Below are 23,234 nucleotides of genomic sequence, written 5' to 3' on the forward strand. Positions count from 1 at the left end.
TTTCAAAAAGAAAAATCCAGCCAAAAAGCGTCGATTCTTACTTAAACAAAAGTACTTTACATCTATGGTAAATCCAACAAAATAAAATATCCCCAAGAATTGTTTAAATTTACCATTAGAATTAAGTTAAAAAGTTTAGACTGCATCCAAGAGACGAATAAGTTTTCTTTTTTTCTTTTTGTAAAACAGCCCTGATCAATTATTTTGAAATCAGGTACAAAGCGATTAATTTCCTTTACAAATCTGTAGAGATGTTTTCTCGGAAAAAGCGGACTTTGTTCTGTAACTTGTAATTTGTTGCTCCAATTTGCTTTTATTGAAGCAAAGATGCGCCAAATCCAATTGGAATTGCAAGTAGAAACTCCAGATTAACCAACATGCAAACTGTCATTTTACTGAGAGATGAAAGGTTGTGTGTTTTTAAATCTTGTGCTAATTAGTAACCAATTAGATATCAATTCAAAAGACATTCGAATTTAACCAGTCGAAGCTGACAAGCCGCTTAAAATTAATTGGCCTTGTGAACTATCTTTGAATGTTTCCAGTGTGTTGCCACCTGCCACGCGACCGTCTGCAAATAAAGCCAAATATTGACTGATTTCAACGCTCAAAATGTGTTAGATCTTCAATGTCAAAACTCCTCAGTCAAAAGTTAAACATTTCCAAAGTTGAATTGTTTGAAATGTTCGTTGGCAATAATTGATCATGCTTGAATCAAGTTTTTATGAACTTAAATTATTTTTAACAGCACCGTTGACAGGGGGTCCGGGGGTGCTTTTGCACCCTGGCCTGGGATGTTTTTGGGGGCCCGGAACCGTTTCAAGGTGTGTCTTGATTGAGGGCTTAAGGATCTCATTAGTACCGGCCTAAAATATTCTCTCAACGACTCTGATTATTAAAGCTGGTCAACTCTTGCTCGATTAAAAATTACTTGTTTAAAAAAATGTTTTTAAGCTGAAAATTTGTTACAAGCGCTTTGCAGTGTTGCCAGATAAACCGTTTAAAATAAAAAATTGAAGCATGAATATTCAGAATTTATTTTCCATATGGCCAAAATTTTGTTTTTCACAAATAGCCTTGTAAGGTAGATTCCAACACATGAATCATGTTATAGAACAGTGCTCGCTGATGACCAAAAATAATGACACAAGGTTTACTGTGTGCACAAAACGGGCGGTTATGTAGGTTCGTATGCACAACTTGGTCAATAAAGCTGTTTTTTTCAAACGTTAAGTCTTATCATTACAATCAGTAAAAACTTGCACAATAATCCAATTGAATGAACTGACCAAGAATAACGGTTTAGAATTATTAAGCTGATACAGCCCTGAAAGCAAAAGTGGATCATATATATTTCCTAAAGCAAATATCAATCTGTCACGGTGATCGGTTTCGTCGTTTGATCGCAGCTTTATTGATTTTTTTTCTTTTGTCAAGGAAATAATGTTTGGCTAGCACCCAGGTGCGCTTGGCCACATGAGTTTCTTCTTTTCTTTCAGCTGTTGAATGGTGTAATCAATATTCAAGTGTTTTCTGATGTAACTCTCTCTTGCCAAAACCGTAGATATTCGGCTTTGATAGTCATTGTTTCCAAATAGCATTTTAGGGCTTGTAAAGAGTTCTCTGAAAAACACAACTATCATGAAATTTCAATAATAATACAGAAATTTCCATGCCTCGCATTGCCTTTTCTTAAATACAATAGCAGTTATATTATACTCAACTTGATATCTTCTGCTTCTTTACCGGTAGTGGGCACCGCTGAGTCGCAATATCCGCTGTGTGTTCGTACGGCCTTGTAAAAGTTTAGTATTTCTCTATTGAAACAACAATAATTTATTTAGTGAATTGTTGTCACCAGATTTGACTTTCCAAATTAATTTTTTCTGCTTTACAAAACAATTAAAACCTGGGTTGTTAGTGAATGCTGGAAGATCTCACAGTACGGTATTAGTCTGAAACTCCGATATTACAGGATAAATAATAAAAAAAAGTTTCACTTATCGTCCAGCACTACTAATGTCACAGAAAATTATACGCTAACACAAACAAATCTCCGAAAGATTTCTTAGCCATCGGACACAGCATATAAAATTAGATCAATTTATCATTCCCCCCCCCCGAATTTTACGCTATCTGGCAACCCTGGATAAAACACTGCTGGCTCAGTTGCCAAACCCATTTAGAATTGAAAAGAGAGCAGTAAAATGGCTCTTCAAAAACAGTGTCTCAAACGCAAACACAACCTTCCTAGTACTTTTCTTTCGGCCGTGAAAATTGTTGTCATTGTCACACAAATTGGCAACAACCAGTGGCGCCGCCAGACCTTCAACAATGGGGGGGCAAAATATTTACAGTGCAAGACAGTAGCGTAGTCAGGAATTTTGAAAGGGAGAGTGTTGACGGCCAACTGGCAAAGCCCGATGGCGTGTTCGCCGAAGGCGAGACTTAGCGGCGGGGGTCTGGGGAGCCTCCCCCAGAAATTTTTGAAAAATTACTTTCAGTTTGGTGCATTCTGAGCATTTTCAACAAAATTGTGGGTATGAATATTCCTGTAAAATGGTGCTGTCCGATGGCATAGCAAAAGGATAAGATCATGTTTTCTTCGGCATTTTTCGGAAATAAAGCTAAGTCTCTATGTTTTCTTGTTGCTACTTCCAGGCTGAGATACTTGAACGTTTGGTATTGGAAAAACTCGCTCTTTTAATGCAGTTTTGTTTAAAATTAGGCAAACTTTGTTTTAGAGACATAGGTTGATTGCTTTTTTTTGCGAGATTATTATAGTTTTATTATTTCCTACCCAAAGTTTAGAAAATGTAACGTCATAGACGTCATACATCTTGATGAGTATCAGACAAAAAGCTTTGAGACAATGAAGTTACTTTATTTCTGATATATTCAAGTTTTGTATAACGAAAGCTGTTTAGACGTTCTAGATCGAACCAACGATCTCAGCAGTTACACATGGCTTGCATCCTTGCACAGTTTGACGTGAAATTACATCATAGGTTTAAGCTTTTCTTGCAAACAATGTATTAACATCCGTAAATTCAATTTGAAAGGTTGAAACCCCCAACCCCCCCTCCTTGGCTACGTCACTGGTGCAAGACAGTGATATATTATTTAATTTATCTTGTTTTCTACTGTTATTGTCTACTGCAATATAACCTACCAAAAGTCCCACATTTTTGACATGTTTGATCTGTTGAAAAAAATAAAATTCAAAATAAATCACAGCTTGATTCCGTATGGGACTTGCAATTGCCATGGCTAGCGAAATTCAGCGTAGCTTTTTTCCAGATTAAAAAACCATTTTTTACAAAAGCACTTTCTGATTATCCAACAGTCTGTTAGTTAAATATGCCTCATGATTTTGACCAGTCTGTTAGTTGACAGAAGAATTATCAAATACTGTACTGAAACGCTGTGAAAACGTTTTTCCATGCTTGGAAAATACAGATGTCAAAACATAGTAGATATATCAAACGCAGAGGCGGTCACATGCGTATTGCGTAGCCTATGACATTGTGAGAATTGAGGCTAATAAAAGTTAATGGAATAAATATACTGTGACGGCCACCGGGCGTAGTTCAACTGCAATAAATACTCAGCCGGTGAATGATTTTTTATTCTTAATATTTCTTCTTCCCATCCACGAAGATTTCATCAGGAAAATGCACAATATCAAATGATAAGTTTAAAACACAACATTAGAGAACAATTTTTATATTTCTTATTTTATTTCTTATTATGCGCAATATAATGACGATAAAGTTTAAAACACAAAATGAGTGAACAATTATATTATATACGTATTAAGATGCCAAAAATGCAGTATGACGGAACAATACAGTTAAAGTCAACATGTCTCTACGTTTATTAGACGTAAAAACAAGCTTCACTGAAAGTAAAAATAATTAATTAAAACGCCAACCCCAGCCAGCTAAATCTGCTGATTTTACATCGATTCAACGTTGTAGGGCGTTGAATCGATGTAAAAAATGCACAATGTTGCTCGCGGGACGCAAGTCTTCCAATTTAAAGGCAATAAGCAACGCAATATCCTCAAAAATAAAAGAATGAGAAAAGAATTTTACTACAAGTGAAACGTATTTTAACGTCTAATAAACGTAGGAACATGTTGACTTTAGTTGCATTATTTCGTCATACTGCATTTTTTGCATCTTAATACGTATATAATATAATTGTTCACTCATTTTGTGTTTTAAACTTTATCGTCATTATATTGCGCATAAAATCTTCGTGGATAGGATAAAGAAACATTAAGAATAAAAAATCATTCAACACCGTGGAGAATAATTGCAGTTTAAAAGAATAAATTTTAACTAATATTAACAGGACTATAACATACCAAGCTGTTGAAAACTCGACAGGGAAAGTAAAATGCGGCATCCTTAGCTTCTGAATACTCCAGCCAGAGATAGTCATCAAACCACTGGTTACTTACTGTATTACTTTAGTAGACTTCGTTGAGTTAAATCTACATGATATCCTTGAAACATTGAATGACCCACTGTCGTATGCACTGCCACCACTCAAGAACCAAGCAAGAGCCAATCTGTTGAACAGCCGGTAACAATTGTTACGTGACAGGCAGCAGGCGAAGTTCGTGAATAGAATTACAAAATCGCAATAATAACAGCAGCAAGTGTGGTATTTACGTCTTGACAACATCTGCAATTTGTGTTTGGTAGTTATGCCATCTGCTGCTTGATTAAGAAGCGCGATGCCTCTGGCACCACAAGCATTCTTTCCTTTCAACTGCTTTGCCAGAGCGTCGCAGTCTTGTGTTTGAAACTATATGTTACAGTAGAAGTTTGTGTTGTATGCCTACTACGTTACCTATTGCTATCAGTTTGTCTTTAGTTCTTATTGTTTTGTATTTCTATATTTCAGTGAATAAAAGCCTCAATTGGTTATTAAATGTTTCATCACAATTTTATTCACTTGTATTAATGGATAAGTTGCTGCGACCCAACAGACTGGAACTCCTTCCAGAGGAGCCCGAAGCAAAGAAAATATACGATCACTGGAAAAAAAACTTTTGAAACTTTTCTAACTGCGGTTGAAAGAAACGAAGAAAATCAAGAAAACATCGACAAGCTGGGGTTACTAGCAAACTCACTCTCACACAGAACCTACGCCTTCATCGCAGATGCAGGGACCTACGCCGCAGCAAGGACAGCGCTCGACAATGCTTATCATAAAAAGAAAAATGTTGTGTTTGCTAGACATTTATTAATGACCAGAGTTCAAAATCCTGAAGAGACCATCGATGAATACATTCACGCATTACGTCAACTAGCAAGAGAATGCGAATTCGAAAACGTAGACGCCGAGACCTACAAAGACGAAATTACAAGAGACGCTTTTATTAATGGCATCAACTCCAATACAATTCGACAGAGATTACTTGAAGAGCAAAAATTGGATTTACCAACTGCCATTAGAAAAGCTCAAATGCTGGACCAAGCCAAAAAACACTCAAATTCTTATTTAACTAATTCACCCCAGAGTGCTTCATCCATTTCTAAGCAATCCAGCAGCGATGTGAAAACGGCAACAATGAAACCTACAGTTTCTAACCGATGCACAAAGCGCAAGTGTTTTTTTTGTGGAGGTAATCTCCATACCGGTGGCAGATACTTCTGTCCAGCGAAAGACAAGCTTTGCAATGCTTGTGGCAAGATCGGTCATTTTCAACGTGTTTGCCAAAACAACCTTCGGAAAGCAGCTGCAATACCATTTGCAGGCCAGAAGTCCCCACTTGACGATGACAACACAGCCCATGATGATGCTGAAAAATCTCACTTGTATTCTGTTCTTGGTACAGTCCCAGAATGCTTAAACAAAACCACACTACGTACACAAATTAAAGGGGTGGATTTCGATTGCTTGCTGGACACAGGTGCATCCGACAACTTCATGAGTGCCAAAGCTGCAAAATTTATTAAACTGCAACCTCAAGGCAAGCCATCTAAAGTTTCAATGGCTTCGGACCAACTCACTGCACAAGTGCTGGGGAAAGTGTGTACTGACGTCAAACTTCAAGAGAGAAAGTATTACAACGTCGTCTTTGGAGTAGTACCAAAACTTTGTGCCGACATCATACTAGGCCAAGGTTTTCTAAACCCGCATGAAGAAGTTGTGTTCAAGCTTGATGGATCACAAAGAAAGTTAGTGATCGGAGACTCTTACTGCGGAGTATCTGCCTCAACCATGGAATCTCCTCGTTTATTCCAAATTTTGGAACCTAACTCCAAGCCCATCGCTACTAAGTCTCGGAATTTCAATCAAGAAGATCGTAAATTCATCCGGGAGGAGGTAAGCAAACTTTTGTCCGAGAAAATTATCGAACCTTCTTATTCACCTTGGCGAGCGCAAGTGCTGGTTGCAAGAGATGGACGACATAAACCAAGAATGGTTGTTGACTATTCGCAAACTGTAAATAGATTTACGTTACTTGATGCTTATCCGCTTCCTAAAATAAGTGATCAAATTGCGAAAATCGCACAAGGATCTGTGTTAAGCACTTTAGATTTAAAATCCGCTTATTATCAAATTTCGCTTTGTCCTGCTGACCGCCCATTTACGGCTTTTGAAGCCGAAGGAAAATTATTTCAATTCACGCGTTTACCATTTGGTGTTACTAACGGTGTGTCGTTTTTTCAACGAATTGTTGACAAACTGATCGAAAAGCATAATTTGACTGACACCTATCCCTATCTTGGTAATATAACTGTGTGTGGCAATGATCGAGCAGATCATGACGCGAAATTAAACGCCTTGTTTGCTGCAGCTAAAGCCGAGGGCTTAACTTTTAATGAATCGAAATGTGTTTTTGCTCGTAATGAGATTGACTTACTGGGTTATAGACTTTCACACCGTAAAATCAAACCTGACCCCGAACGCCTTAAACCCTTGCTCAAACTTACCTTGCCGAAATCTAAACCAGAATTACAACGGGTTTTGGGAATGTTTTCTTACTATGCCAAATGGGTACCTGATTTCTCTGAAAAGGTTAGACCTTTAGTACAATCCAATCTATCATCTTCTTTTCCTCTACCCTCTGACGCTATTAAAAGCTTCGAAACTTTACGTGAGGGTCTTGCATCTGCTTGCCTCACCAGTGTCAAAGAAGGAATTCCATTTGTAGTGGAGTGCGACGCTTCGGAGCATACCTTAGCTGCCACTTTAAATCAGGGAGGGCAACCTGTTGCCTTTCACTCTAGAACATTTTCTCGTTGCGAAGCAAACTATTCAACTGTAGAAAAAGAAGCTTCGGCTATCATGGATGCGGTTAGAAAGTGGAGCCATTTATTACATGGCCGCAAGTTTACACTTCTGACAGATCAAAGGGCCGTTTCCTTCATGTTTGACCCAAAACGACTAGGTAAAATTAAAAACAACAAAATCCAGCTCTGGCGTGCCGAATTGGGAAATTTCGATTACGACATCTTGCATCGACCCGGTAAAAGCAATCTAGTTCCAGATGCGTTATCCAGAGCGTGTACAGTACTGTACACTATCTTCTAACTCGCCCGATCTTACCAAAATCCATGAAAAACTTGGGCACCCTGGCATTACACGTTTGTCCCATTTCATTCGCACTAAAAATCTGCCTTTTTCTATGGAAGATGTCAAATATGTTTGTTTGCACTGCAAAGTCTGCGCTGAATTAAAACCTCGATTTTATCGTAAACCAGCCGAATTGTTGATTAAATCGATGAGACCATGGGAAAGATTTAGCATTGACTTTAAAGGACCCCTCAATGGCAGGAATAAGTATATGTTGATTGTTGTTGATGAATATAGTCGCTATCCTTTCGCACTTGCATGTAAAGACATGACTTCGCCCACTGTTATTCGATGCCTTGGTCAACTCTTTTCTTTATTTGGTCATCCATTGTATATCCACAGCGACCGAAGCTCTTCATTCATGTCTCAAGATCTCAAGCAATATCTTTCAGACAGAGGAATTGCGAGTAGTCGGAGTACACCATACCACCCTACCGACAACTCTCAATGTGAAAGAATTAACCACACTGTTGGAGAACTGTCAAACTCTTGTTAAGAACGTATGACCAGCCTGAGAGCTGCTGGGAGGCAGTTCTACCCGAAGCTCTGCACGCAGTACGATCTCTCTTATGCACTGCAACCAACACCACTCCCCACGAACGATTTCTGGGGTTTAGTCGTCGAAGTATGTTCGGTCAATCTCTTCCTAGCTGGCTTATCCAGCCAGGACCAGTCCTACTCCGACGTTTTGTCCGAAATAAAAGCGATCCGCTTGTGGAAGAGGTCGAGCTATTGGACGCAAACCCGAGTTTCGCCCATGTGCGATTTCCCAATGGTCGGGAATCTTCCGTCTCAACCAACGATCTTGCCCCAACACCTAGAAAAGGATCAAACAATGATAACATGATTTCTACTCCTTCTGAATCTCCCTCTCAAACTTCACTCACACAACAAAATCTTACATCAGAACCTCCATGTACACAACAAAACCCTTCACCAGAAACCGCAGGTACACAGCAAAATCTTACACCAGATATTGATGCAGATGCTCATACTTCTTCGGAATCTAATCATGAAATGACTAAATCTCCCTTAACCATTTCTACGCACCCGAGACGTTCTTCTAGAGTAACTAGACCACCTGAAAGATATGGTCACAATATATACGATGTTTGAGGTGCCTGTAGGTAATGCATTTATTTATCATGTATGAAATGTAGCTGTTTGTTATTATATCGTTTTGTCAATTTGTTATTGTATTATTCGAAGATGGTGTTCCGAAGATGAAGGAGGGAGGAATGTGGTATTTACGTCTTGACAACATCTGCAATTTGTGTTTGGTAGTTATGCCATCTGCTGCTTGATTAAGAAGCGCGATGCCTCTGGCACCACAAGCATTCTTTCCTTTCAACTGCTTTGCCAGAGCGTCGCAGTCTTGTGTTTGAAACTATATGTTACAGTAGAAGTTTGTGTTGTATGCCTACTACGTTATCTATTGCTATCAGTTTGTCTTTAGTTCTTATTGTTTTGTATTTCTATATTTCAGTGAATAAAAGCCTCAATTGGTTATTAAATGTTTCATCACAGCAAAAAGAACAAGTTTAAAATTAAAGAGAAAACTTTTACCCCCCTCCTCCCCCCCCTTGCAACTTGAGTTGACTTCAAGTTGGGATCCAAATATTTAAAAAAAAATAATATGTAATAATATAAAAAAAAAATTAAAAAGATGATGCCCAAAACATTGGGGGGCAGCTGCCCCGCCTGCCCCCCCCCCTCTACCGGCGCCACTGGCAACAACCGCTGCATCATTGGGTAAATACCGGGTTTTCTGCCGTCTTCTCACTGACAATCGATATATTTTATTGTCAACTTACTGCATTTAGGGAAAAAATTATCTGTGGCACAATAACCTACCGAAAAAATAGATGCAACGCCAAGTTAATAAAAAATATAAAAAGTTAAAGGATTGTCGCGTTTATTTACCGTAATTAGTTATCGAAATTGTAACAGCTTTGTAAAAGGTATAGGCTACTATCCTGAATTAGTCATCCTTCTTTTATAACTCCAGTGCTAGCGTAAGCTGCTTACTTACATTGCTGCATGTTCTATGTAAATTACAGCATTGCCAGTAGAAGAGCAATTTTTTTGTGACAATAGCCTATTGGCGTTAAAAAAGCTTTTGACTTGATTTGTGGTACAGATCTTGAATATGGCAAGAAAGTTTGTTGTTACTTGAAGCTGCAGTATTTTAGCTTCGAGCAATGATAAACCTTCCCCTCGCCATCAAACAGACTCTGCTTCAGTCATAGCTTATTTGAAGAGTTGATTGGTGGTACAAAACATAAAAATTGCGAGTAGAATGTTGCTCATGGTAGCTTGAAGCTGCAGGTTTTGTTTGACTTTCATCATCAGGGGTTATCGCCGGAATGATAAGAGAAGGAAACAATACAACAAGAAATCAGCCAAATCGTGCTTGCAAAACTGTAAATAACAAAAACATATCTAGTGACTTTGCAATATATAGGACAACACCTGCTGGATATTGAAGAATGCGCTTTGAACTTTAGACTAGAAATGTTTTCAATTCGTTTCCGTTCCTCGTTCCACCTTGCAGCACTAGAAGCAATTTTTATAAAAACTCTGGATCCAATCTTATGCCGCCAAAAAGAATTCGTTTATGCCTAAAAACTTCTTAGTTAATTTTAAATTGTTTAGCCAAATTTACATTTCATTTTTCTTCTACGGCAAATAGGCTACTTCACCACTTTTAGGCTTATTATTCCGACGATAGCTCCTGAAGAGAGTCGGACGAAAACCTGCAGCTTCGAGCTATGGGCATTGAGCAACATTCTACTCGCAATTTTCGTAATTCATTGTAGTTTTTGCTGACTCTGTAGCCCAGTCATACCAGCTCAGTTTTCACCAAAGACTGGCTGCTCTCTAGTAGCCTTCTAGTGTAGTCCGAGAACATCGTGAATCTGGGGTGGTAAAAGAATAGACCCTCGGCCCCAGAAGCTCACACGACGACGATGGTGACCAGCTCAGTGGCCGAGTGGTTACCGCCTCCAGCTCTGGTGCTGATAGGTTTGGAATCGATGCCAGGTCGGGTAATATCTGATAAGACCAAAGACTTTAAAACTATACCGATTGTTTTCTTTCTTGCTTAACGCAGTGAGGATAAGTCGGGTAACAATACGATGACATAGCAAATCTGATACAAAAATTAAAAATGAGCCCTGTAGCTTGAAAACCTTAGCAGTTGCAGAGCATGCTCAAGAGCATGATTTTTTTTGAAAAGATATTTTTGACATGATTGGTCTAGACGTGATTCGTTAAGTTTCATTATTCAACAAACCTAGTCAGGGCCTTTGAGAGGATAATTTGCGCCCGTACCAATGAAATCCTCGGGCCCGGAATTCAAACATTTCTGAGAACAACGTACTATAACTTATCTAACAAATATGAGGTAGTTTCTTTAAGTTTTCAGTCCTCTTATAGTTACGGGATTCTAAAATCATCCCGGGCTCAAGTTAAAATCAAGACGGTTCCAAGTTAAAATCAAGACGGTTCCAAGTTAAAATCAAGACGGTTCCAAGTTAAACGTCAATAAGTGAAAGCAAAAATGTTGAAAAAATACTCCAGATCGATGACAACAAAGTTTATACCAGTGACGTAGCTACAAAGACAATGTTAGAGGGAAAAAGGCTACTTTTAGGTGAAGAGGCAATATTAATTACAATGGTATTAAACGTTGTAACAACTTACTACCGTACAAGACATATTTTTTGGAAAATTTGAGAATGAACGTTTCGTGGCTACGTTCATGGATTTCCATGCGATAACTTCTAAGCTTGATGGGGGGGCGGCCCCCAAATTTCATTTTGCCCTCAAATTTTACTTTACTGAAAACAACTAAAATTTCAATATTATAAACTGAACGTTTACCAAAAAATTTAGTGGTAAAGATTTTAAAACAAATTTTTTTTTCACATAGAATATTTCTTTGTCAAGCTTGCTGCAAACCCAGTTTTACAGCTAGCACTGCAGGCAGCTTACCTTTCACATTTATCGCTTTCACTTTAATGATTAATTTTGTTGTTTGTTAGTAAATCATTTATCTCGTTAAATTGGCATAAATTTTCCTCTGGGAAGATTTTACGATTTATTAAACTTCACAATAAACACAAAGCTTTACCAATTTTTTTTTTTTAAATTTAGAAAGCTTATAAAGTATCTTCTGTTCATGCCGGCTTGTCTCTGATTTGAAAAGCTTAGCCAGCCGCAGGAGAAAAAACTTGTCCACATCCTAGGTCTCAATCAAAATCTTACCTGATTTCAGTGTCTATCAGTTGTAGACTGTGCTGCTTGGCTGCGTCAAGAAGAACTAGCTGATGATTTCGTTGGACAGAAGATCTGTCTAACAAAGCCTTGGCCCCTCTATTGGCGGCCTTATCTGTTTTAAGAACCATTCTCACCTAATACAGAGTTACGTCTGCTGTGAGTGGTGGTGTCATTTATAAGTAAGTGTTAGGAATAAAAAGATGCTTTTTAGTAAAGAAATGGACACTTTTAACATTACATAACATCTGCTAACGTAGTAGTGACATACAAAATTGTTACCATTGACTAGAAACAAAAGTCCGTTGTAGCCATTGCAAGTTAGTACGAAGCGACCCGCCTTCTGTTTGTAGTGTCAATGTCATTCAAGATATGATTGATTGTTCACAATTTGAAACATGCCGCTCAGAAAGTATCCTTCAAGCAACAATAGAACACGTTGGAGTCGTATAACTTTTGTATCAATTTGTTCAAGTGACGATGAAATTCAATACCACATGATCAGATTATTCAGCTGAGTGCTCAGCGCTGGCACAGCAGAAACAATAGAAAAAGGTTTCCATAATTCACGATAATTAAAGCATAAAAATTCTGGAGAATGTTTTGACCTATGTCAACCAAGATTAACCCAGGTTGGGTGTTGCACTACCAAACCTTGAAACAAAACAAGTGCGGTTGGTTTACCAGGGATAGGTTTGTTTTAAAAGTAGTGTTTTTAGACACCTTGCTTGAGATGACAGAATATCACCATGGATAGGACAGTCAATCAATCACTGGAAACCTCCAAAGTTAGTTGTGTGTTTAAAATAACCACAGCAAAAGGAAAAGCAAGTTTGAGGTAAAATAAACATTGATAATTGAACGCAAAGGTGGCAACTAAGGTAATATTTTGTTTAAACACAGTGACTCTCTCTTTGAACTACTGTTTTCATAACAGTCTACAAAAGAATGCATCAGTGGTAGAAATACAATTGGCATTCTTTGGCTTGTCTACAGTTTATGACAAAAATTTCAAACTAATTTGGCCATTATTGACCTTCTAGAATTAGATGTAAACAGTGGCAAGTTTTTGGCCGGGAGTTTTTGTAAATGAATTTGAAAGACCACCTTGAAACACGTTTAATTGCACCACTTAAAAAGTATTTATCTTGATTTTGACATATTGTTAGCATCAATTCAGCGGTAACTGGTAACCAACTTGCCGAAAAACTCTACGCTGGTAAAGTCCATTTGAAGAGTTTTTACCCGGTAGCCTACTCGGGGAGGTATGTTCACCAAAATGGTCTTTATTTCCCATTGGGATATTTACTAAGGTGCAGGGCCGGATTTAACTGATGGGGGGCCCGGGGCACTTTTAGATCGGGGGGCCCCCATACAAAAAAATTTTTCAAGCCTACGGCGCGAAAAACGAACTCTACGTCTACAGTAGCATCAGTCCAGTACTGCACAGCATTTTGCAGAAACTTTAAAGGCCAAAAGGAAAAAAAATAACACAAAATCACATTTTAACCACATAGGGGGGCCCTTCAAAAGTCGGGGGGCCCGGGGCAACCACCCTAAATCCGGGCCTGCTAAGGTGGATTTTTTCCGGGGAGATATTTACCAGGTGGGATATTTTTCGGAAAGCTTTCTCCAGAAAGTACCTACTACTAAACTACCTACATTCCCATTAAGCAGCAACGGATGTAAAGTTACAATGTATTAGCGCTTGGCTTTCGAGTTGCCTAAGTATAGGTCTATCGCAAACCGAATTAAATAAACAACAAACTAACCCAAACAGAACTAATCCTTCTTAGGGGTTGCCTAGCGGGTGAGTAGCCTAGCCATCGGTACCTCAGCTCTGTTAGTAGCCTAGTGGAGAGGTTATTTCAATTTTAACGTTAGCCCTAATATTATGACACATCAGTATATTTTAAGTCTAAGACCTTTGAAATAATCTTTTTCAAATTTTTATTCAAACCTTGATGCTCTCTACAAAACCTCTGGTGGAGATCGGAAGAATCTATTAATCTATAAAGGTTTGGTTTTGAATCTTTATCCTCGGACTGACAAAGCCTTGATAGGTTATTCCTGGTAGTTTTGCATACTTGTAGAGGCTCTTGACGCAGGGCCGGTTACCGAGATTGGCAGAGTGAAGTTTTTAATTGTTGAACTGTTGTTTCAGGGGAATTATTCCATTCACTAGGTTCCGCTGAATGGAGAGCAGTCCTGAAACGCGTTGTTGAAGCGCACACCCCGAGAGTCGAACCAGCGCCGCTTGATCTTGAGGCGGGCGCGTAATCACTGAGCTAAGGGGGCGGACAAAGCTTAAAACTTGAAAGTTCTTTGCACCAGCAACACCATAGGTCACTTATGGCATCCTACTTCAATAAAAAACGTGAAGTTTATTTAACACAGGCTGCAGTGTTTACGTTAAAAGTTAATGCAAAATTGTCTTTCTGTTGTTGTCGTGTTGAAGAAACTATGCAATCAACATCCACAGAAGCTCCATGTAAACAAAGTTCTCGCCAACGTATGAGGATAATCACATCATCGCCATTACGAGAAAATGCGGCTGTATGCAAAGACCTGAAACGACACATGAAGTAGTGAATGCAATAGTTGTCACACTTGTATTATTTTAATGTATTAAATGTGTGTTTGTTGCAGGGAGGCTTGGGAGCAATCGTCCCCCGAAATTTTATCTTGTTTTCCAAAAAATGTGTTTTAATACTATTACGACGTTTTAATAACTTACCATTATAATTCATGTTGAATGACGTCCCCTCCACAGCAATTGCTTTTTCCACCCTAAAATTGTCTTTCTAGCTACGTCACTGGTTTGTTGCACAGATTACAAACACGAATTTTAAAACGCCAAGAACCTGGGTGGCCTTTTACCTTTGCAAAAGATGCAAAACGTAATCAATAGTTAGCCTACAGTATCTTCAAAACGACCCACCCGTTCGAAAAGGTACACCTACTCCAGAAAAGCCAAAGTCTTTCCGAAAACATGAGCAAGGTTCAGACCAAGAGTATCTTAGGTCAAAGTCGAATCTTGACCAAATTATTTCCAGACACAGCTCTGGATCTGCCACAATTCTTTCAATTTTGCCTTCCCAATCCAGTTAGAAGCTTTGGCTTAACCTTTTTGGCTTTGGCTTAAAAGTCCAAGCTCTCGTAGATTTTGTGAAGAAAGGAGAGTTGTGGCAAGAATACGGTGCGATACTGACGAGCCCAGCCTCATGGGGGAAACACGGTGTCTATCGCTGTCGATTCTTGCTACAATCGGCTGCCGAGAAACATCTCGTAGATTTTGTTTAATCTTGCATTAGCGTTCAGTAACATGCAAGTTTCCGAGATACCTACATACCCTGCTAACGCAATTTTTCTTTTTACATTGATGCAACGCCTACAGACATTGATCGGATTGTTTGGCTGATTAACAAGCTACATAGGCTCATAATAGGCTATGCCTAATAGTACATCTGTTTTACACTTTTATTTTGTACCAAATGACATCTTTCAATTCCAGGAACATCCCCACCGAAGGTCCATTTTATACATACATTCGCATCCGGGCTAATCGCTATTTGACCCACAAAATAAAAGTTGACAAAAAGTAAGTCTTTTTTTTTACTTTTACTTTGACCTAGTTTGAACTATTCAATATACGTTAAACCTAGATCAAAAGTTTGTCAACCTAATAGCTTCCATTAGTCGTTGTTATTTTAAAGTTTTATCTACATACTATTTTCGTAGCTACATACAAGTGATCATGATTTATTTTCATTTCTGGAAATCACTGATGGCCTTCTTGAATACATAGTCTCTACGATTAGCCATTAGTTGTCATTAATTGCGGATATATCACACTGCAGCAGCAGCAGCAGCAGCAGCAGCAGTAGCAGCAGCAGCAGTACCGTAGCAGCCCAACCATAGACATTTTTGCTTGAAAAACAAACACAATGTAGAAATGTATTAAGTAGAAATGTCTAACACGCGGCTGTGTTAGACATGCCAAAATAAATGGGAGCCGCATGCACGATGACTACATGTCTCTTCGTTGTCCTGGCTGTATGTTGTTGTGCATAATTATGTAATGCGCAACGTAGTGTAGGCTTCTGAATACTACTACAATGGTTTCAAAGTAAAATGATTCAGTATTATTGTTGATATTGCAGTAATTACTTTTTAGACAGCCACTTTATCTGGTCCCGATCTAGTAAAAATCTAGTCAGACCCGTACCCAATCTGGTAAAGATCTGGACCATAAAAAGTGGCTGTCTGAGTTCAAAGCATTTACACATCTATTGGTAGAATCGATAAAAACCAAAACCTGAAAGTTCTCTGCAGTAGAACTGTAAATTTATTCTAATGGCAGCAAGCTAACTATAATGATAGCAAATCATTGAGTAATAACAAATTGTTTGTTTCAGACGTCCAAAGACTTCCTTTTCCAATAATTCCCTGTATTTGGAGCCAAGCACTAACAATAGTTTACCCTCAGTGTATGATCTTTACTCAAGCACTTCGACTTCAAAAACTCAAGTGAGCCTATTCTTGCAATATTTGAAATTTGTCAAGTAGAAGCAATTGCAAGGTAAATACAAATAATACCCAAACATCTAGGCTACTTTAAAGCAGGGGTGCATAAGATCGTTTTAACGTGGACCCCTCAAATAATTTTTGGGATTACAAAAGACTCCCTTAGATTTTTTCTTGCCAGTATGATCAACGACTTTGTTGTAAGATGCAATGAGATGTTTTATGTTGTAATAATCTATGATCTGCTGAGATTCCAGTTTTCCCAAATTTAGCTTTAAGATCAGAATATTGCAAGATAAATTGTTTTTTTTATCCAGCTTTCTGCCTAATTACTCCCTGAAACAGATTTCCTTTCAGAAACTTAATATTCCTTTTATGGCGAGTCTCTTTTATTCCATGTTATTTTTTGTTGGTTAAAAAAAGCCCATTCGCGAAACACATTTGATATTTTTGCCGCCTATATTAAGTGTACATTGGTACAACAGTTGTTAAAAGCAGAAACAGACATGGGACTTAAAGATTTACCGGTAATAAAGTCATGGAACTGTTTTGCAGCCTCTGCATTTTTCTACATCAAAGTCCCATAGCAAATCACCTCAACCTGATGCTTTAGTGGTAAGTGTCTCAGTTTCATTGGTCATGACCAAAAATTACTGCGATAGATTCTGCTCCACTCAAATTGATCTGCTAGTAGCTGGAATTGTTCACCTGATTATGTAAATGAAGCTGAAAATTTAAATCAATTTAAAACTCGCTTGAAAACATTTTCTTTTATTAAACTTGATGACTGAAAGGTACCTTACCGTATTATTTTATCACCATCGTCATCTGGCAGCGTCCAGGTGCATAGTTTGCACTGTAGATGTGGCACTATATAAATGTTGCTATTATTATTGTTATCATCTGTGTCTGCGTCGCTAACTTGACGCAAAAACTGGGATGTATTTGTGCGTATTAGATACAACAGACTTAGTTCTAGTATTTTTAAGTTCAAGTTGATGAACTTTCGAACTTAATGTAAACTGCATTCTCTTCAGAATACCTGGATGCCTTCAGATCCTGGCCGGGAAGCCTGGTTGGTAATGAGAGGACGGAACATCCAACTAAGGCATCAGGATTATGTGAAAAACGTTTTAACTTGTTCAAGGCAAGCTTCTCTACTGCTTAGTAGTAGACGCAGCCCAAGTGTGGAGTCTTCTTTGTCAACAAAGCTTAATTTTCGTCATGAATGCACAATTCCGATCACTAAATTAAAAAGTCCTACCCAACATCCTCAAATACGTGCAAGGAGTCATGGATACGGTTACCAAAGATCTTCTAATCAACCAAACTCCAGCCAGTTTTTTAGTACATTTTCGATCGATGATGTAAGACCATCATCACGTGACATTGGCAGAACTCTGCAGAGACCCGCCACAACCGCTTCGGATGCAATCAAATCTCTCGTCATAAAAATTCCCCTCGCAACTGAAACGAAATAAAAAAGTTTTGTCGTATTCATAGACTACAGAAAGGATTGCAAGGTTAAGTCTACTCATGGAATGTGAAACCTTTCCACCTTGTTTTTCTTTTTAAATCTATGAGTTTTGGATTTTACATGAAGTCAATTTTGTGTCAACTCCCAAAGCACATCATAAAGCGTTTCAACAAAACACAGCAGTGTGGAGGAGAAAGAACGCCATGGAGGAACAAACTGCTGGCCCAGTGAGGCGGAGAGATAAGCACCTTCACTGGGTCCCTCCTGTGAGCAGCCGAGTTCAATTGGAAATAAAGAGGCGGAACCAAGCTTATCAACAAGTGAGAGAAAAAGATGACGTGTTTTACAGCAAAAAAAAAAGGTCTTTTCGTATGCATGACCACGAGAGAAGAAGCCTGTAATCGTGAAACCAATAAGACGAAACGTTAGATATACCTCCTCTTGAACGTCCCATCTCCAAAACGCCTAATGGAATACGTGGAATGGCAGCTCTGAACGAAGCTACACTGACCTGGCTTTCCATCAGCTCCTCTGAAATCTAAACAATCTAGTCTCATACGAAAGAAGAAGAAACGTGATTTAGCTGGTCGTGATACAGGACGTCCTTTGGATCCTTGAGAAAACGTTTTCACCACTAGGCAACGCGGAATCGCAAACGATTTTTTCAACAATAAATGTAAAACAATTTTACAACAGTGGCCTGCAATTGAATGACAATATATAATCAATACAAACCATACTGTAGATATAGCCAACAATGCAAAGTACACCACTCCAGACTTGACACCTTAACTACCTTTCTACTAAAAAAGGAACCGTTGATGATTTTTAGTAGGAAATTAATAAGGTTCTTGATATAACACTCAAGCCTTCTTTAACCTTATTTAATGTGAATTAAGGTTTCACACGATTAGAGGTTCAATTCATTGGACAGCCTCCGAGTATCTATCTACAAGGTGTTTCTTAATAAGAAGAAACAAAAAATCAACCTTTCCTTTGCACGCTGCAAGCAAAGTCCAGTTTACATTCTGGTCACAGTTGTAGGCCTATTCGTTTTGCATGCAATAACCTTCCTTGCTTTAGTTTGCTGCCGAATTAATCGTTATTGCTTGATCATCGGTCTGTTAAAATGGCCTACCTTAAAAGAAAGCCGTGTTTAATTAGCAGTTAAAACTGACGCATGGGTTTATTGACAGCTGCGTTTATAAAAATGAAAATACGCTTGTTTTTTTGTTTGTTTGTGAAAATAAGTTTTTTCCCACTGAACTACCAGTGATGCAGTCTTTCTAAAAGGCTTGATTGGATAGTAATTTTGTGCATTTTCTTATCATGACCTACTACAAACCAGCAGCTTGTTTTTGCATTTAAAAAATTGTAAAGCGTAGGGTCAAATAAAAACTCAATACTCTATCGCTTTAGCGAAATATGGAATGTTGCCCATGAAGCAGGTAATCCGCAGAGCCTGCTTGTATCTCGTAACGTTTTGTTGCTTTGACAAAAATTAAATTTGAATGATTTTGAAGAAGCTAAACTTGACCACTGCCTTTTAAATAACTTACATTTCACAAGCCATTTCTTTATTCAATTGCTGTCATTTTACTACAAAATGCTAATAAAAAGCTTTATGCTGATGTTTAAAGTTTTGTTTCGTTGGTGCGACGAAAGTTGATTGCAGCAAAAATGACTTTTAGTTAAGTTTGTGATTGAATTTCAATCAGTTTCTTATTTCTGCTTCAGCGCAGCAATCATACGAAGCTGATTTTCTCATGATTTGTCAAAATAATAAAATAATTTAAACCGTTTATAAGCAATTTAATCTTTTTGTTACAATTTTATCGGAAACGAAAAACACGTTAATTTGTTTTAGCTGGAACAAAATTAAACTTTTTTACTTGCCATGCCCTCGACATTATTGAAAGGAGAGTCAGCAAAACTCGCGCATTAGGCTGTCTTCATATATTAGCGTTGACAGGAGGTCCATGGAGTACTTTTGGAGATGATTTTAGGGGCTTGTAAACTTTCCGGGGGCCTGGGATCGAAAAAACTACCGCATATTTTTAGGACATAGTGCATTTTTTCTAGAAATATCTTAATTTGGAGACCGAGAATCTCATTGGTACCGGGCACAAATTATTCCTTTAACGGCCCTATCTGTATATATGTGTCCTTCCTTGAACCAGACAAAACAAACCATTTCTCATAAAAATGTGACAAAACCTGAGTGGAAAGATTGTTCCTCATCAAACAACAAAAGACACCTCTTTAGTGACACATACCGGCAAAGATGAAAAATGCGTTATTGACTGTAAAAGTTATTTAATTAAAAGTAAGCAGTAATTCGTGCATTTTTAAAGTAGTAACCGTGGGAGTTTTAGAGCAGCCATAGCTTTTAAGCTGATTGATTTTGTTTACTTGTGTTTTCTATCTGATCATGTATTTCGCCAAAATAGGCAGAGTTAAGTTACCGTTTGTTGACGTGTTGTTGTTTGTGAATTGTTCCTTCCACAAGGTGCCGCTAAATGAAGAGCAGTTTTGAAAGAGTCTCCTACAACTCAGCAGTTGTCAACTCAGCACATTGCAGTTGAGCAAGTGACAACTGAGCAAGCAACATTTCAGCAAGTGGCTGAAATAGGTAAATGATGAACCTAAGCAAGTAAAAACTGACCAAGTATATAGCTTACTTGGCATGTAACAAGTCAGCAAATTCAGTTTAGCCAGCGATGACCAAGCAAGTCCGACGCTAGATAAAATCTTCATTTGCTGACCTGGGCAGTATAGCTAAAATGTACTTGCTGAGTTGTCGCATGCCGAGTGGTCCGAGCAGGGCCTCCGAGAGAAATCAGCACTGGTCGGGAAACAATACGAAAAATGGGCCCCATAATATTTTTTAGCAAATGTACAACTAATTTGTATCTTGCGTTGCATGTTCGTGTTAAGCTGAAATTAGCCTACTTTCCTCAGCATGAAAAGAACTTCGTTCAATGTAAAAATCATCAAACTGGATTACACTTGTAGCAAAAATGCCGTTTAGGCAAACTATTTTGTCTAGAAAGCTTTGTAAACACACAATAGGCTTGCAGGCAACGAAAATAGTTCAACCAAGCATTTAATTCAGGAGTGTCCAAACTTTTTCCCACGCGAGCCAGATTTGATAATAAGAGTTCGCGGGCCAACAGCCACAATAATTTTTCTGAAAACTGCAAGTTGAATTTATATGATTTTTGTGTGTCTGCAGGCCAAAAATAACACATTCTACAACAACAGGCGCGGGCCATACAAAAACGTCTCGTGGGCTGGAGTTGGCCCGCGGTCCGGATTTTGGACATCCCTGATTTAATTCAAGCCTTTCTGGACTTTTTGCAATGCAAAGTTACGGATCACAGCATCAAATGATAAAATTTTGCGACGTCTGAATTGATGCACAACATGTATAGTTAGGCTTTTCAATCGGTTTTGAGTCATAGGCCTACTGGAGCGCAAATAATTCTTTACAAATTTCAGTAATTGCTAAAACCACGTTCTCAAAGCGCAACCGTTGGAGGTAGGCTAGCTACCGGAACACAAAAAAAATCATAACAAAACTATTTGGAAAAACCTCTCGAAAATTGCAATCAATGATTCCTTGTGTAGAGATTATGGGGTGGTTCGTTTTGGTTTGCAGCTGAAGTTTGCTGCTTGGATTTCTGTCAAAAGTACCAAATTCATCCAAAATGTCTTGAAAAATGTCATTGTTGTAGCCTAAAAATAGCTTAAATTTGTCCCACATGCCCGCAACTGCACAACGATGAAAGTTCCATGGAACTTTAAACTCATCGACGATATGGTTGAGTTTGTTGATACATTTGTCAATTCCAACAACTATCGAATCCTTTGCAATGTACTACGGTAGAATACATTTCCTTCGAATGATTCAGCTAGTTAAGTGGACTTATAAAAGCGTTCTGTCCTCAGGAAAAGAAAATCATTTTCTTTCAAATTTATAATTGCCACTTCAACTTTAGCTTGCGAGTAGTAGCCTACTCTTCTCAGCTTTCTCTTACTTAGATTAGCCTACATCTTCCTTTAATTTCATTAAATTCATCAGTGAATCTTGTTTAGGACCGTAAACCACATAATGCAAAGCAGTCACAAATTTAAAACTGCTAGTTGTAGGCTACTTTAGCATTGACTCAGCTTCCGACTAAGCTCTTGTTGGTTCCAACTTGATGCATTTAAGAAACGTCTTTTATAGAGCTTCAATTGTAGAAGGGTAATGTAAAGCATTGGGTTTGACTGCACCACGCCTTGATTACCCTCTCGAAGTCAATTTTCTTTGCAAGATGATAGGACAGCTTACTTCACATTTTTCAGAATTTTTCCTCTGGCTGGGCTATAACTTTAAAGATGCCACAAGCTTACAGATAATCAAATACCGTACTCCAAAAATGATAAGACATTTGAACAACGCTGTTGTAGGCAACATTATGCATTCCAACTAGATTTAGCCTAAGCAACAACATCCATAAACAAAAAATTCAAACAAAGAAAAAACTCACTACCTTCCAAAATCACATCATGAGAAGCATGACCAACAAAAGGCTACTTGACCACACAAAAACAGAAGATCTTTTAACTATGACAAAATTACATCCAATTGCAGCAATAATAAAATCAAAAGTTTTAAAACTGTTCGGCCACACTAAAAGATCACAATTCGGAATCAGCGAAGTTTGCACAGAAGGAAAAGTAGAAGGAAAAAGAAAACGTGGCAGACAACCAAAACGATGGCAAGACAACATCCAATCATGGACCGGACTCAACTTGGCCACACTGGGCGAGCTGGCTCAAAATCGCCACTCTTGGAAGCAAATAACTCATGTTGATGCGCAATCTTCTGCAGGCGGAGATGATGACTGATGATGATCCATAAACAAAAAATATAGCCTACATGATTTACTTTCTTTAATCGTGCTTGGACTGATACCTTTAACTTTCCCAGATAACTTATGTTGGATACAACATCCTATGCCTGGCCAACGCAGATTTTGAAGTTAAGGTTCAGTTGTCAAACAAAAGTAGTTCCCGCTTAGATAAAACAGCACCAGTTTTCAAGTTGAAACTATCAATACAATCGAAACCGTTCAGTGATACTGAAATCAATTCAGCTTCAGATTTTACGTTTTGAAGCTGTTCAACATCGCCTACCTTAACACGAAAATGATTTGTTCTTGATGAGAAGCATCGAGAGTGACATTTACAATGATTGAGAAATACTTGGAACTACGCACTTCATTCAAGAATTTGTTGATTATTTGGTTGGTACATTTTTACTTTAGTACTAAAAATGGGCCCCCCTCAAAAGTGCAAAAACAAA

General features: G+C 38.2%; 2 protein-coding genes and 1 pseudogene across 2 annotated transcripts; 2 read left to right on the forward strand and 1 right to left on the reverse strand.

Annotated features, from left to right (window-relative positions):
- Nucleotides 1–1,055: 1,055 nt before the first annotated feature.
- On the reverse strand, nt 1,056–12,008 carry LOC145766808 (uncharacterized). Its single transcript, XM_082578514.1, has 4 exons — nt 11,869–12,008; nt 10,072–10,155; nt 1,725–1,817; nt 1,056–1,623 (listed from the first exon to the last, which is right to left on the reverse strand). Exons 1-4 carry the CDS (start codon nt 12,006–12,008, stop codon nt 1,452–1,454), a joined length of 489 nt encoding a protein of 162 aa, XP_082434640.1. The 3' UTR covers nt 1,056–1,451.
- LOC145765975 (uncharacterized) lies at nt 7,868–8,715 on the forward strand (annotated as a pseudogene).
- A 2,326-nt stretch (nt 12,009–14,334) lies between the features above and the next one.
- Nucleotides 14,335–19,535, forward strand: LOC145767408 (uncharacterized). Its single transcript, XM_082579226.1, has 5 exons — nt 14,335–14,462; nt 15,392–15,478; nt 16,296–16,407; nt 16,960–17,019; nt 17,442–19,535. Exons 1-5 carry the CDS (start codon nt 14,341–14,343, stop codon nt 17,883–17,885), a joined length of 825 nt encoding a protein of 274 aa, XP_082435352.1. The 5' UTR covers nt 14,335–14,340; the 3' UTR covers nt 17,886–19,535.
- The last annotated feature ends 3,699 nt before the right edge of the window (nt 19,536–23,234 follow it).

This window comes from Aplidium turbinatum, chromosome 3 (assembly GCF_918807975.1).
Source record: "Aplidium turbinatum chromosome 3, kaAplTurb1.1, whole genome shotgun sequence".
Lineage (NCBI taxonomy): Eukaryota > Metazoa > Chordata > Ascidiacea > Aplousobranchia > Polyclinidae > Aplidium > Aplidium turbinatum.